This window comes from Xenopus laevis, chromosome 1L, assembly GCF_017654675.1.
Source record: "Xenopus laevis strain J_2021 chromosome 1L, Xenopus_laevis_v10.1, whole genome shotgun sequence".
NCBI lineage: Eukaryota > Metazoa > Chordata > Amphibia > Anura > Pipidae > Xenopus > Xenopus laevis.
The window spans coordinates 214,287,573-214,301,411 of record NC_054371.1 but is presented as its reverse complement, the minus strand read 5'-3'; the positions used below and the strand labels follow the sequence as shown (position 1 = coordinate 214,301,411).

Sequence of the window (13,839 nt, the reverse complement as noted above, 5' to 3'; positions counted from 1 at the left end):
AAACCTGGAGGGGTGGCAACAATGTCCAAATAATATCACAAGAAGAAACCAGATGGATAATATCCCTAAAAACGTTACAACCAATGGGTTTGAATATAGATCTTGATATAAAAATTGTTTTATCTGAGTAAATTGTTTTTAATATTTATATTAATATTTAATACATATAAATGTCTAATTTCGAGAATTTGTATTTTTAATTATTTAAAATGTATCAATTTTAAATTCATTAAGTTAAAGCATCTATCCCTTTTTACATCCTTTCTGAATGTTAATTGTTGGTAATTGAAAGGAGGTAACCAATTATGCCAATTAGGCAGACTATAAAGGAGTGATCAAGTAAAGTGAACTTTAGCCTCCGAGGAAGTGATTGATTCACGAAACGCGTTAGGCAGAGCATTTTGAAGTGTAAGTAACTACTATGTTTATGAATAAAAGACATTCAAATATTTGAGTTTCCCTCTTGTTGCTTGTACAATTCCCCAGTACAAGGCATCTCTTATCCGCTAAATTATCCCGTGAGGATCTGACCCTGGTTGAACTAGGAAGTGGATGGGAAGACGCCGAGACTGTGGGACACGAGGCAACTAGTGCGTCCAGGAGCGAGATGGCAAAGAAAGTGAGCGCAACATACCGTGAAGAGAGCAGCAACACCGCTTGGAGGAACGGGTTGAGCCTTGCCACACTGCGGACCGGTTTCTATCTGTAGCCGTGTCTGGGAAATCCTGTGAGTACTAACTAAGCAGGGCCCTGATACCGGCTCTTACGATATTTCACATTGTTGCGTTTTGTCTCTTTTATTTTAAAGACAAGAAGCGATCGCCAGTTGTGAACGCAATATCGGGACAAATCTTTTGGCTCCGGATTCCTGTAGAATACAGGGAACTTTTGAGACATTTGGGGGACACAAAAGTTGGTGTACTTTATTCTATAAACGGAAGCGCATATCAAACCAATTGTTGCAATGGTGAATAAGCCCAGAGGACATCTGAAAAAGTAAGATTTTGGACAGCAAGTGGCACATAGAGCACTACTGAGCAATTTCGTCCATACTTTTTAAGTAGCCCAAATACATGGCAATAACCTGCATGCTCTTGTACCTCAGCTTTACAGACGATGATCACCTAATAAAATGATAAGATTTCGAAGTAACCATAGGTAAGATAAGACTGGCTCAGTTGTATCAGTGCATGGGAACAAATTGCACCAATATACAGCCAGCAGTCCCAAAATTTTAGAAGGCTCTTGTGTGGCCAGATTAGGAGTAGAAAATAGAGGCATGCAAATTTGATAAATATTTTCCTGTAAAGTGATGTTAAAGGGGAACTCCGGCTTCCAAACCAAAATTTGATAAAGAGGCTTACAACACAGAAACCCCTCATATACCCATCAGAGTTACCGGTTTCTTTAAAAATTATGAATAAATGCCATTTTCTATGCTGAAATCCAGTTCTTCTCTTTCTGCATCATTTGAAATCCTGGCAGGGAAGGAGGGACTAAACACTGATGTTACAAATTGTAACAACTTCTCCACAGCTTATAGACCGCATGCAGGAACTACATAACCCACAATGCATTGCACTGTGATGTTCCTTTCCTTATTGAAATCACGTGTGCAGGGAATTGTGGGGTTTGGAGTATGCAGGCTGAGGACAGATGGCAGTTGATACAAAGTAACAGTAGTCAGCAAGCTCAGCAAAGTAGTCAGACAGATCAGCAGGAGAGCAGTGGACTAGGCTTAGGGCAAGGCCAGAGGTGGCGTTTTTATGTTGCGTTTTTAAAAAAGAACAGCCAGGCGTAAATACGCATTAACTGCACTACCACTGAAACTAATGGATAACGCACTATGGCAATTCACACAGAAAGGCAGTATTGGCGTTTTTTAGCAGAAACGCCAATACGTCAAGAAACTACCAAATCAATAGACTCTATGGGATCTGCACATTTGAAACCACACTTATATAAACACGCAGCGCATTTGAAATATGGCGTCCAAATTCTCAATGAGAACAATGAGACGTGCATGTTGGGAAAAGAATCGTACGTGCTGAAAAACGCATGAAAAAGGCATGTTGAATGTCGCATGTGGTTCCAGTGGCGTATTTATGCCTGGCTGTTCTTTTTTAAAAACGCAACGTAAAAACGCTGCAAAAACGTCACATCTGGCCTTGCCCTAGTGTCAGAAACCATCAAAAATCATGAGAGTCAGCATATTTTTTAATTGATGTATATTGCTTTATGTTTACTTTTCAAAAAGCTTAAGTTATGTTTTTGTGGAGCTCCCCTTTAACAAAGCACTATCCAATACACCCATTCGTTTGAGAGCTTTAAAAATGGTATACGATCGAAGTCTGGTTATAGACCAGCAAGTCTGGAATCTATAGTGGGGAAGATCTTGGGGAAAAAAAAAAAAAAAAATCCTGCAGTGACATTTTATCTGCAATATCTTCTTTCCAGAGCAATAAGGCTCAAAATTAGCTTTTTGAGTGATTTACTTAAATTTTTTCAACCGTATTAAAAATCTGAAATATGTTTTTTGCATAAATTTACCTAAGCTTTAGTAACATGTAGAGCCAACTTTTGGAACAATAACAGCATTAAGTTAATGGGAGCAAGTATGTAACGTTTTGCACACCGGGTTTTGCCCTATTCTTCCCGGCAGATTTGCTCCAGGTTGCTCAGGTTATGGGGATGCTTTTGAACCTTTGTTTTTAAACAGCACTAGAGATTCTCAACTGGACTAAGCTCAGATCTTGGACCAGGCTATTGTAGGACATTCACTTTTTTTTTGAGCCACTCCACTGTTAGTTTGGCCTTGTGTGTGGGATCATTGCCCTGCCAAAAAATGAACTTTCATCCAGTCTTTTTAGCAGACTGAAACAGGTTCTCTTGCAGTTTTTTCCCAGTGTTTTGCTCCATCTCATGTTCCTCCTACTTAAACATGATACCCAAGTCTCTGCCATTCAAAAGCAATCCCAAGGCATGAGGATACCCTCACTATACTTAACATGGTATGGTGTTTTTGGGTTTAGGCACTGTTATCTTAAAGGGATTCTGTCATGATTTTTATGATGCATTTTTTATTTCTAAATTACACTGATTAAACTGCAAATAATTCAATCTACCATATAAAATGTCCTTCCTGAACCAGCAAGTGTATTTTTTAGCTGTAATATTGGTGTGTAGGCAGCCATCTCAGGTCATTTTGCCTGGTCAGAAAAAGCCAGCGCTGCACTACGGAATTGCTTTCTGGCAGACTATTTTTCTCCTATTCAATGTAACTGAAGGAGTCGAAGTGGGACCTGGATTTTTAACATTGAGTGTTGTTGTTTTGTCTACCAGGGAGCTGTTAACTTGCATTAGGGATCTGCTATCTGGTTACCTTCCCATTGATCTGTTGCTATGCTGCTGGAGAGGGGGTATCACTCAAATTTGCAGTGCAGCAGTGAAGAGTGACTGAAGTTTATCAGAGCACAAGCCACATGACTGGGGGCTCCTAGGAAACTGGCAATATGTCTAGCCCCATGTCAGATTTAAAAATGGATTTCAGTGCAGAAGTCTGCTAGAGCAGCACTATTCACTGATGTGTTTTGAAAAGTATCCCTTTAACTACACAGTTAAAAAAAAAAAAAAAAAAAAAAGTTTTCTCAGTCTTCCTATTTGGCCACAAAACCTTTTCCAACATTGGAACTGTGACCAGATGTGGTTTCACATGGTTCTGGCTGAGTAATGGCTTCTTTTATGCCACATTCCTATAAATGCCAGTACATGTATGGGATCAGTTATACGGAAAGCCGTTATCCAGAAAGATCTGAATTATGGAAAGGCTGTCTATCTAATTATCCATTTTATCCAAATAATCCACATTTTTAAAAATGATTAAATTTTTTTGTCTGTAATAATTAAACTGTACATTGTACTTGATCCCAACTAAGATATAATTAATCCTTACTGAAAGCAAAACCAGCCTATTGGGTTTATTTAATGGTCATATGATAGGTATGAAGATCCAAATTAGAGATATGTTATCCGGAAAGCTCCAGGTCCTTAGCATTCTGGATAACAGTTCCCATGCCTGTCTTATGCAGAGCCCTTGATATGATTGACATTACTTCAGTCTTGTCTCCTTTAAAGTAACTGGTGGTCTGGTTTTGCGCTTTACTGTATGTTTACGGAATTTTTTACGGGATAACTTTTCTAAGCAGTGTCTCTGTGGTTTGATGTAGCTCAATTCCTGATAAATGGGACATTTGGATTTTACTTCATACCCTTTCCCTTTCCTAATAATGATGCATTTGCTATACGAGAACATATGTAAAAAAAAAAAAAATCCATTAGTAAACTCACAATAGCCTCTACCAGAAAACCAAATTAACTGCCACATTATAAATTCTTCACAATTAAGAGCAATGGCACAAGGAAAATTTAAAGCGGTGTATTCCTGGTGTTTTTGAGATCAATAGAAAGTGGCAAAATAACTTTAAATCCCCCATCCGTTTAGTTGAATAGCAAGCACCTGTGAAGAAAGTAAACCGGGTGATTTTAGGTGGTTTCCAGTCAACAGAGATTGGATTTTGACCATTGGTTTTTAGTGAAATTAAACAGACACTGAAAGAGTTTTCAAAGTAGGTTTCATTATGGCGAAAAAGGAAAGAATTGACTAAAGGGTCTGAATAATTTTATGAAAGGTTTTTGAGGGTTTAGTATGGAATCATTCATTTAATCTTTTCAACGGCTGCACAGCAGAGTAGCACAACAGATCTAGGGGCAAAACACCAATCTCCCGTGTCTGGTCACTTGCCTTTTTGCACCTAGATCTGGTGGACAATGAAAACTAGATTCAAACACAGTTAAATACCAGGTTACTGCACATGCTCCTGGTTTGCAATCATCACTAGATAGCTATAGACCAGGGATTCACAACCTTTTTTACTCATGAGCCCAAGTAAAAAAAAGAACAGTTGGGGAACAACAGAAGCATGAAAAATGTTTCTGGGGTGCCAATTATGGGCTGTGATTTGGTAGCCCCTATGTGGACTGGCAGCCTACAGGAGGCTCTGTTTGGCAGTACACCTGTTTTTTATGCAACCAACTCTTGCCTCCAAGCCTGGAATTCAAAAATAAGCACCTGCTTTGAGGCCATTTGGAGAAAAATCCAAGGGGTTGGAGAGCAACATGTTGCTTGTGAGTAAGTATGGCCATACACAGGCCGATAAAAGCTGCCGACAGACTGTGCCGGCAGCTTATTGGCCCGTGTATGGGGCCCCCCTATGGGCTTCACCGATCGAGATCTGGCCGAAAGTCGGCCAGATCTCGATCGGATGAGACGCAAAATCCCGTCGGATTGCGGCCGCATCTATTCGTTGCAATCCCGCGATCCGACCACCCATTGCTATTTGTTAGGACCCGATCGTTGGGCCCTAGGGCCCATGATCGGATCAGCCCGATATTGCCCACCTCAAGGTGGGCATATCGGGGAGAGATAAGCTCGTTTGGCGACATCGCCAAACGAGCGGATCTCTCAGTGTTTGGCCACCTTAAGTCAACTCCTTAATTCTGAGCTTTCTTGATAACGGGTTTCTGAAATAATGGATCCCATGCCTGTATTACATTCCAAGCAGCCAGTGCTGCAGCAGTCCATGATCACCGCAGGAACCGTCACAGAAACACATTTTTAAAGGGGTGGTTCACCTTTAAGGTAACTTTTATTTATGTGATAAAACGGCCAATTCTAAGCAAATTTTCAATTGGTTTTCATTATTTATTTTTTTATAGTTATAGTTATTTGCCTTTTTCTTCTGGCTCTTTGCAGCTTTCAAATGGGCGTCGCTGACTCCCTTTTAAAAAAACAAATGCTCTGTAAGGCTACAAATGTATTGTTATTGTTACTTTTTATCACTGATCCTGCTATTCGGGCCTCTCTTATTCATATTCCAGTGTCTTATTCAAATCAATGCATGGTTGCTAGGGTAATTTGGACCCTAGTTACCAGAAAACTAATTGCAAATTGTCTCAGAATATCACTCTCTACATCATACTAAAAGTTAATTTAAAGGTGAACAACCCCTTTAACGCACATTCCTCAATAACAGAAGTGATAAGAAAGCATGAATGTGAATTGTGAAAGTGCTTATGGGAGTATTTTGTGCACAATCACTTTCATTTTTAAGGAGGCGTTTCAATCTTTTCAATAAGCAAACAAGCAGAGTACCATAATCACATGCGACAGGCTCACCAGTGCAAGCAGTTTTCTAATAAGTGATAATGTTACAAAGCAAGAGGAATGAGAGGGGGCAGATGAATCAGCAGTCGAGGAGTTAGAATCCCCACGAGATGACTTTAGAACACTGCCACGGTACAAAGATAAAAAGTGAGTCATGTTTGGTCTCAAAAACAAATACTTTTTTTTTTTCTTTTGCTTCAAAAGCCAATGCTTTGTGCAAGCGATGACCAGCTTAAAGGATAAGCGAAATTCATTCACGTTAACAGTACATGTATCCTTTAATATCTTGGAATTAAAAAAATAAATAAATAATGAACGTACATTGCAAAAGTGATTAGAATAGCACATTTACTAATTTTTAAGGTTTACTTATGCTTTAAGTCAGACACTTTCAGATTTCCACAGATCAAACCCCCTTGTAGGTCCAATATTTGTTCAGGGGGCACAGATAGAGGAAAACATTGGTGTATCAGCCATTCAACCAAACAGAAGATAGCAGGCACTCACAGATCCCACAAAAACCTATAGGCCTGCTCGAATGAACGAAATGCCTAAAGCTAATTTACTTTGTGGCCTTAAAGAAAGTTCTTTTACAAGCCTGCTGTTGTGGGATCTGCGAGTGCCTGCTGTCTTCTGTTCGGTTGGATGCCTTCACCTTGAACTATAGGTCTGGGGCATTGCATTGGAAATTTTCAGCCATTCAACCATAGTTCCGAAAACATTTAGGACAGCAACTGAGTATTTGCTCCAAATCTCACCCAAACTGAACTTCAAGCAGGGCTTTCAGGTTGACCTAGGAAAACAAATCAGCATTCTTCCCAACTCTTTCCCAAACTAAACTAGGACAATGGAAAACAAGTTGGGATAAATCTTGGCTACTGCAGGCGACAAAACATCCCTTGTTTCTTTCCCACGGTGGGCACGAAACTTTCTAAACTTTTCCTGGGAGCAAACTTCAAAGGAGACATTTTGTGTAAAAAAAATAACAGCGTACCAATCAGTCATACTCATTTAGACATAGAAGAATTGTGCTAAAAAAAAGTAGTGTTTCAGGCTGATTTTATTGAATATTTCTGTAAAAACCCTAATAATCCCTCCCTTCTCTTCCACTTCCTGCTCCCTGAATTCCCAGGCTGTGCAGGGGAGCCGTGGCACACTCTGCACTGTAGGACAGGAACCATTCAGCAGCTTGCATGACCTGATAGGGAACTGAAGGATGTTTTTCCTTGTGTGACTGCAGGGCTGTGATTGGCTGTCCCCCTCCTATTGTGCTTCTGGCAGGGAATGTTAGGACACGCCCACCAGATCAGCCCCCCCCAACAGATTTGGAATCACTGGCTGAAAAATACCAAAATGAATCGTCACCTGTAAAGCTGAGAATACACATACTATCATAAGAAAGTTATGTACAGGTATGGGATCCATTATTCGAAAACCAATTATCCAGAAAGCTCAGAATTACGGGAAGGCCATCTCCCATAGAGTCCATTTAATTAAATAATTGACTTTTTTAATTTCCCTTTTCTCTTTGATAATAAACCAGTACTTTGTACTTGATTCCAACTAAGATATAATTTATCCTTACTGGAGTAAAAGCAATCCTATCTGGTTTATTTAATGTTTAATTATTTTTTTTTTATAGATTTAAGGTAGGGAGATCCAAATTACAGAAGAGCCCCTTATCCGGAAAAACCCAGGTGCCGAGTATTCTGGATAACATGCTAGAAAATATCTGCCGATGCACCAAATCTGCCAGGAGATTGGAGGTTTATTACGCAAGGCAAATGCTGACCTCTCTGGCAGCAAGGGAGCTACAATGCTGTGACTTGCTGCTCGGTCATAGCAAAACCCTAAATACAGCACAATGAGAATAAAACAGTAACTGGCAGCTGCAGGAGGTTACTGTACAATCAGAATAAAACAATAACTGGCAGCTGCAGGGTTTTACTGTACAATCAGAATAAAACAATAACTGGCAGCTGCAGGGTTTTACTGTACAATCAGACCAAAACTGTAACTCGTAGCTGCAGGGTTTTACTGTACAATGAGAATAAAACAGTAACTGGCAGCTGCAGGAGGTTACTGTACAATCAGAATAAAACAATAACTGGCAGCTGCAGGGTTTTACTGTACAATCAGACCAAAACTGTAACTCGCAGCTGCAGGGTTTTACTGTACAATGAGAATAAAACAGTAACTGGCAGCTGCAGGATTTTACCTATTAAAGAAAAATTTTGGGGTCTGAATAACAGTACTAAGGAATCACACATTTACTCTCCATGAAACATGGAAAGTAATATTACAGCAGACATGAGGAACTCCAGAGTAAGATTTATGTAACAGTCTAAATAACTAAATAAACCTTCTGTTCCCATCACCTGCTTATGCCTAGAGCAACCGCTGAACACAGTGACCTCTCGTTGCTCTACGCTAGGCCAGATTAGACTGCCAGCACTCACACACACACGGATGTCACAGCTCCCGTCTGAGCTTGGGAGTGCAGTGCAAGCATGCAGTTGAGAGAGGAGTTGTTTTTGCAAGGAATATGCCACTGATGGTCGTGAATAGCTTCTCTCTAATACGGAGATGTCCAAGCTCTGGATCAGCACCAGCCCGTGGCTTAAACACAACGAGCAGAGTTTCAGTTCATCAATGTCTGACGATTTCACAACAGGTCATAGACAATATCATAATTAAGAGCTCCCATCTACCCGCAGACGGCAGTTGTAACTACAAATTGGACTCCCCATCACTACTGGGAGCTTTCTATCCCACCACTGACATGCAGGGAGCTTTCTATCCCACCACTGACATGCAGGGAGCTTTCTATCCCACCACTGACATGCAGGGAGCTTTCTATCCCACCACTGACATGCAGGGAGCTTTCTATCCCACCACTGACATGCAGGGAGCTTTCTATCCCACCACTGACATGCAGGGAGCTTTCTATCCCTCCACTGACATGCAGGGAGCTTTCTATCCCACCACTGACATGCAGGGAGCTTTCTATCCCACCACTGACATGCAGGGAGCTTTCTATCCCACCACTGACATGCAGGGAGCTTTCTATCCCACCACTGACATGCAGGGAGCTTTATATCCCACCACTGACATGCAGAGAGCTTTATATCCCACCACTGACATGCAGGGAGCTTTATATCCCACCACTGACATGCAGGGAGCTTTATATCCTACCACTGACATGCAGGGAGCTTTATATCCCTCCACTGACATGCAGGGATCTTTATATCCCACCACTGACATGCAGGGAGCTTTATATCCCACCACCGACATGCAGGGATCTTTACATCCCTCCACTGACATGCAGGGAGCTTTACATCCCACCACCGACATGCAGGGAGCTTTACATCCCTCCACTGACATGCAGGGAGCTTTATATCCCACCACTGACATGCAGGGAGCTTTATATCCCACCACTGACATGCAGGGAGCTTTCTATCCCACCACTGACATGCAGGGAGCTTTATATCCCACCACTGACATGCAGGGAGCTTTATATCCCACCACTGACATGCCGGGAGCTTTACATCCCTCCACTGACATGCAAGGAGCTTTACATCCCTCCACTGACATGCAGGGAGTGGTCAGTCAACAACTAGTGGAAGGCCATTATGCATTTCCCATGGTTATTAAAATGTTAAATATGCAAACGGTAGAAGCTAGACACCAGTAGGAAACCAATATTATAGAGATCAACTCTGAATTTCAGCCTTTTTGTCAGTCAGGACTTTGTGTTAAAGGAACAGCAACATCAAAAAATTAAAGTGTTTTAAAGGGGTTGTTCACCTTTCAAACACCTTTTTTTTTTTTAGTTCAGATGTTTTCAGATTGTTCCCCAGAAATTCAATTATTTTCCATTATTTATTTTTTACTGTTTTTCCAAAATCTAAGTGTTTGCTTCAGAAACACTACTATAGTTTATAAAAAATAAGCTGCTGTGTAGCAATGGGGGCAGCCATTCAAAGGAGAAAAGGCTCAGATTACACAGCAGATAAGCTCTGTAGAACATAATGGTGTTATCTGTTATCCACTATTTAACCTGTGCCATATAGCCTTTTTTCAATTTCCACCATTGCTACACAGCAGCTTGTTTATATGAACTATAGTAGAGTTTCTGAAGCAAACACATCAGTTTTACCAATGCAGGGCAACACTACATGATATTTTCATTACTTTAGAACACTTTCAATTTTAGGTGTTACTGTTCCTTTAACTGCAGACGTCTGTATGGACCCTATACAACGCAAGCAGGTTGTGGTCTCCATTACATGTTAATCAGAAAAAGACAATGCAACCCTCAGCTGTGAACTACAACTCCCAGAATTCCCTCTGATGAGAACTGTGGATTTGCAGAACAGCCAGACACCCCTGATATGTATAGAGAGCCTATGAAAGAAGTGTAAACAGAGCATTGGGCTAAACATTCTGCATCTTGCACCCTGAGTTTTTGTACTATCCTTTGACAGGGAAGATCTGTGCCACTGAACAGGCCCCTCATAGCTCCCCACAGTTATACTGACTCACAGGAAGGCTGCTTATTGTTACCAGGCTGCTGTACAGTAAGTTCAATACACTTAATACAGAGTTCATGGCCATATTTTTAGGCTTTAGTTCCTATTTAATAAATATACCATTTAAAGGGGTTGTTCACCTTCAAACAACTTGTTGTTTTAAGATAGATCACCAGAAATAACGACTTTTTCCCAATTACTTTCTATTTTCTTTGTGTCACAGTTTTCTAATATTAAAGTTGTAAAGTGTCATTTTTCACCTTCTAAAGCAGATCTGGGAGGGGGGGTCGCCGACCCTGTAAACTGTTCTAAATTGATAAATTTAGTCGATCCATTTCTTATCTTTGCTCCTGCTGAGCAGAATCCCTGAGTTTCATTAAGGGTAAGGTCACACCTGGAGATTTGGGGAGATCTAGTCACCCGGCGACTAATCGCCTCTTCTTTGGGGCGACTAATCGCCTCTTCTTTGGGGAGACTAATCGCCTCTTCTTTGGGGCGACTAATCTCCCCGAATGGCTTCCTCCTGTCTTCTGCCGGCTAGATCGAGAAATCGCCTGCGGCATGGCACTCGCGGTGCTTCATTTTCCGAAGTCACCCGAAGTTTCCTCTTGAGACAACTTCGGGCGACTTTAGAAAACAACGCACCGCGAGTGCCATGCCGCGATTTCTCATTCTAGCAGGCGGAAGCCGTCAGGGGAGATTAGCCGCCCCCAAAGAAGAGGCGATTAGTCGCCGGGCCACTAAATCTCCCCGAATCTCCAGGTGTGACTTTACCCTAAAGGCGGCTGTTAGAATTGATACAATACTTGCTAATACTCCAGAGATGCTGCTGAGAAATGGATCAACTAAATGTTGCGTAAATGTAACAGACTTCGGAAAACAAAGCGCCGCGAGTGCCATACCGCTGGCGATTTCTTATTATAAAATAATGAAAATAGAAAATAATTAATGAAAAGTAATTTAAAAAAAAAAAGTCTTTATTTCTGGGGAACAATCTGAAAATAATTGAACTGAAAAAAAAAAAAAAAGTGTTTGGAAGGAGAACGAGCCCTTTTATATAGACTCTACCTTTCTCCCCCATCAAATAAACCCCAGGGCAGGCCCACCCTGTCCTTCCCCAAAACTAACAGTGGGTGTTCCCCAGAGCAGCCAAAACAAACCCACCTTTTCCCCTGCGCCCTATAAACATGTAACAGTTCGGGTCCCAATGTTCATGTTGTACAACAGTGAATAACAGTGTTCAGGGCCCCAATAATAAAGTGGCTCCACGTGACCACACACCCTCTACCCCCCCACTGATATCAATACACTTCTCTCTCCATCACCAGGGTATCCGGCTCCCCCTTCCCAGAGCTCGGGGCAACGCTACCAACCCCTCCCTTACTGAGTCCCGCACCCAGCCTAGGCCACGACCCACACAGCCCCAGTAAACAACAAAACCGGCAGTTCTATTACCTCTTAGCCTGAGGTGCCGGAGGGAGCGGGCGCGGATGCTGACCGCCATGATGCGCGGCTGGGAGACATTCACAACACCGGAAACCTCGGCCTATCTCGCGAGAGGTGACGGGAACAAGGTAGGCGGCTGCAGACTTCCAATGAAAGGGGTGGGGATGACTGCGAGTACTTTGTGTGTGGGCGAGCGTGCTATTAACTCTGGGACACGGATGACGTTCTGTTACAAACACAAACACACAAATACGTTGTGACATTAGGAACAGAAAAAATGGACTTTTCTTTATGGGGACAAATAGGAGAGCGGCGTCCATCTTTGTTTCTGGCAGTCCATTCACCTTTCTCTTTACCTTTGCTTCATGGTTACTGGCTAAACCGCCTGTGTAATTCACTTCATCATATTGTTTAGTATATCGTGGAACATTAGGCTTCTTATTTGTATCATGTTTTTTCCAGTGGCTAAACTTTTTTTCTTCTGTGATTGGAGTTTGGAATTTAAAGGAGAAGTAAACCCATTATTTAAAAAAAACCCTACCCTACATAACCCCCCCTCCCCCCAGGCCCCAGCTAAGTTGCTACTAGGGTTGCCACTTTTTTTGGAAAGAAATACCGGCCTTCCTATATATTTATCTTTTTTCCTTATTAATAACATTGGGATCAACCATCACTTTTACCGGCCATGCGGGTAAAATACTGACCAGGTGGCAACCCTACCCTCGGTGCAGATTCACGGCATCGGAGTTCACGGCCTCCATGGCCCTTCGTTTTGCAGTCCCGGTGGGCCCCCAATGATCCAGTCTGACCCTGCTCATGTGCTGTTAGGGTTGCCACCTTTTCTGGAAAAAAATGCCGGCCTTCCTATATATTTATCTTTTTTCCCCTATTAATAACATTGGGATCAACCATCATTTTTACCGACCAGGCCGGTAAAATACCAGGCAGGTGGCAACCCTATGTGCTGTGAGTATTGCAACCCTGTGGCAATTTAAAGGGTACCCGTCACCCAAAAAAATGATTCATAATCCTATTTTAACACATTAGTCAAGCTAATCTTGTTTCCTCCAGTCTTCAAATTCATACAGCAAGCAGGCAGGAGCCATCTTGTGGACACAGTTATTAAGACAAGTCTTGCATCATCTCAGAATCTTGTTTGTGCACCAGAATGGGGGACCTGATGTCCATCCCCATGTCCTGGCTACACAATTAAATGGTGAAGAGAGAGGGGGAATGTGGGGAGAGCAGTGACATCTAGGAAGTGCTGAATGGAAAGTGAAAGTAATTGTCTGCCCCGCCTCTATGCCCACGGCATAGAGGAGGGACAGACAATATTTGATTAACATTACTACATGCATCAAAAATCCAAGAAATCTTGTGAGTATATACCCGAAAGGGGGAACCTTGAAGAATATCACACTGGTGGATCTTCTGCAATATAGCTCTCCAGGCACCATTTTTAAACACTCTGTGGCTCTAGGGGCTTAATTGCTTATCTTAATTGAGACAATACTACTCTATGTGTGCGCTTCCTTTTGCATTCTATTTCAATATTTGATTGACAGCTGAGATGTTTAAATGAGCTTACAACAGCTATGAATGCTTTAATAAAAAATAGAAATTGGATTTCATGTTTAA

The 13,839-nt window shown here is 41.7% G+C and overlaps 1 protein-coding gene across 2 annotated transcripts in view; it reads right to left on the bottom strand.

Moving 5' to 3' along the window:
- The window catches only part of LOC108718405 (rapamycin-insensitive companion of mTOR-like), a 99,832-nt gene extending 87,383 nt beyond the window's left edge, over positions 1–12,449 (bottom strand). Inside the window, exon 1 of one of the 2 annotated variants that reach the window (XM_041569517.1) lies at positions 12,211–12,449. In XM_041569517.1, coding sequence (XP_041425451.1) covers positions 12,211–12,259 — 49 coding nt within the window. In that variant the 5' untranslated portion in view covers positions 12,260–12,449. The remainder of the gene's footprint in view (positions 1–12,210) is intronic. The other variant, XM_041569513.1, reaches the window with a different exon arrangement.
- Positions 12,450–13,839: the final 1,390 nt, after the last annotated feature.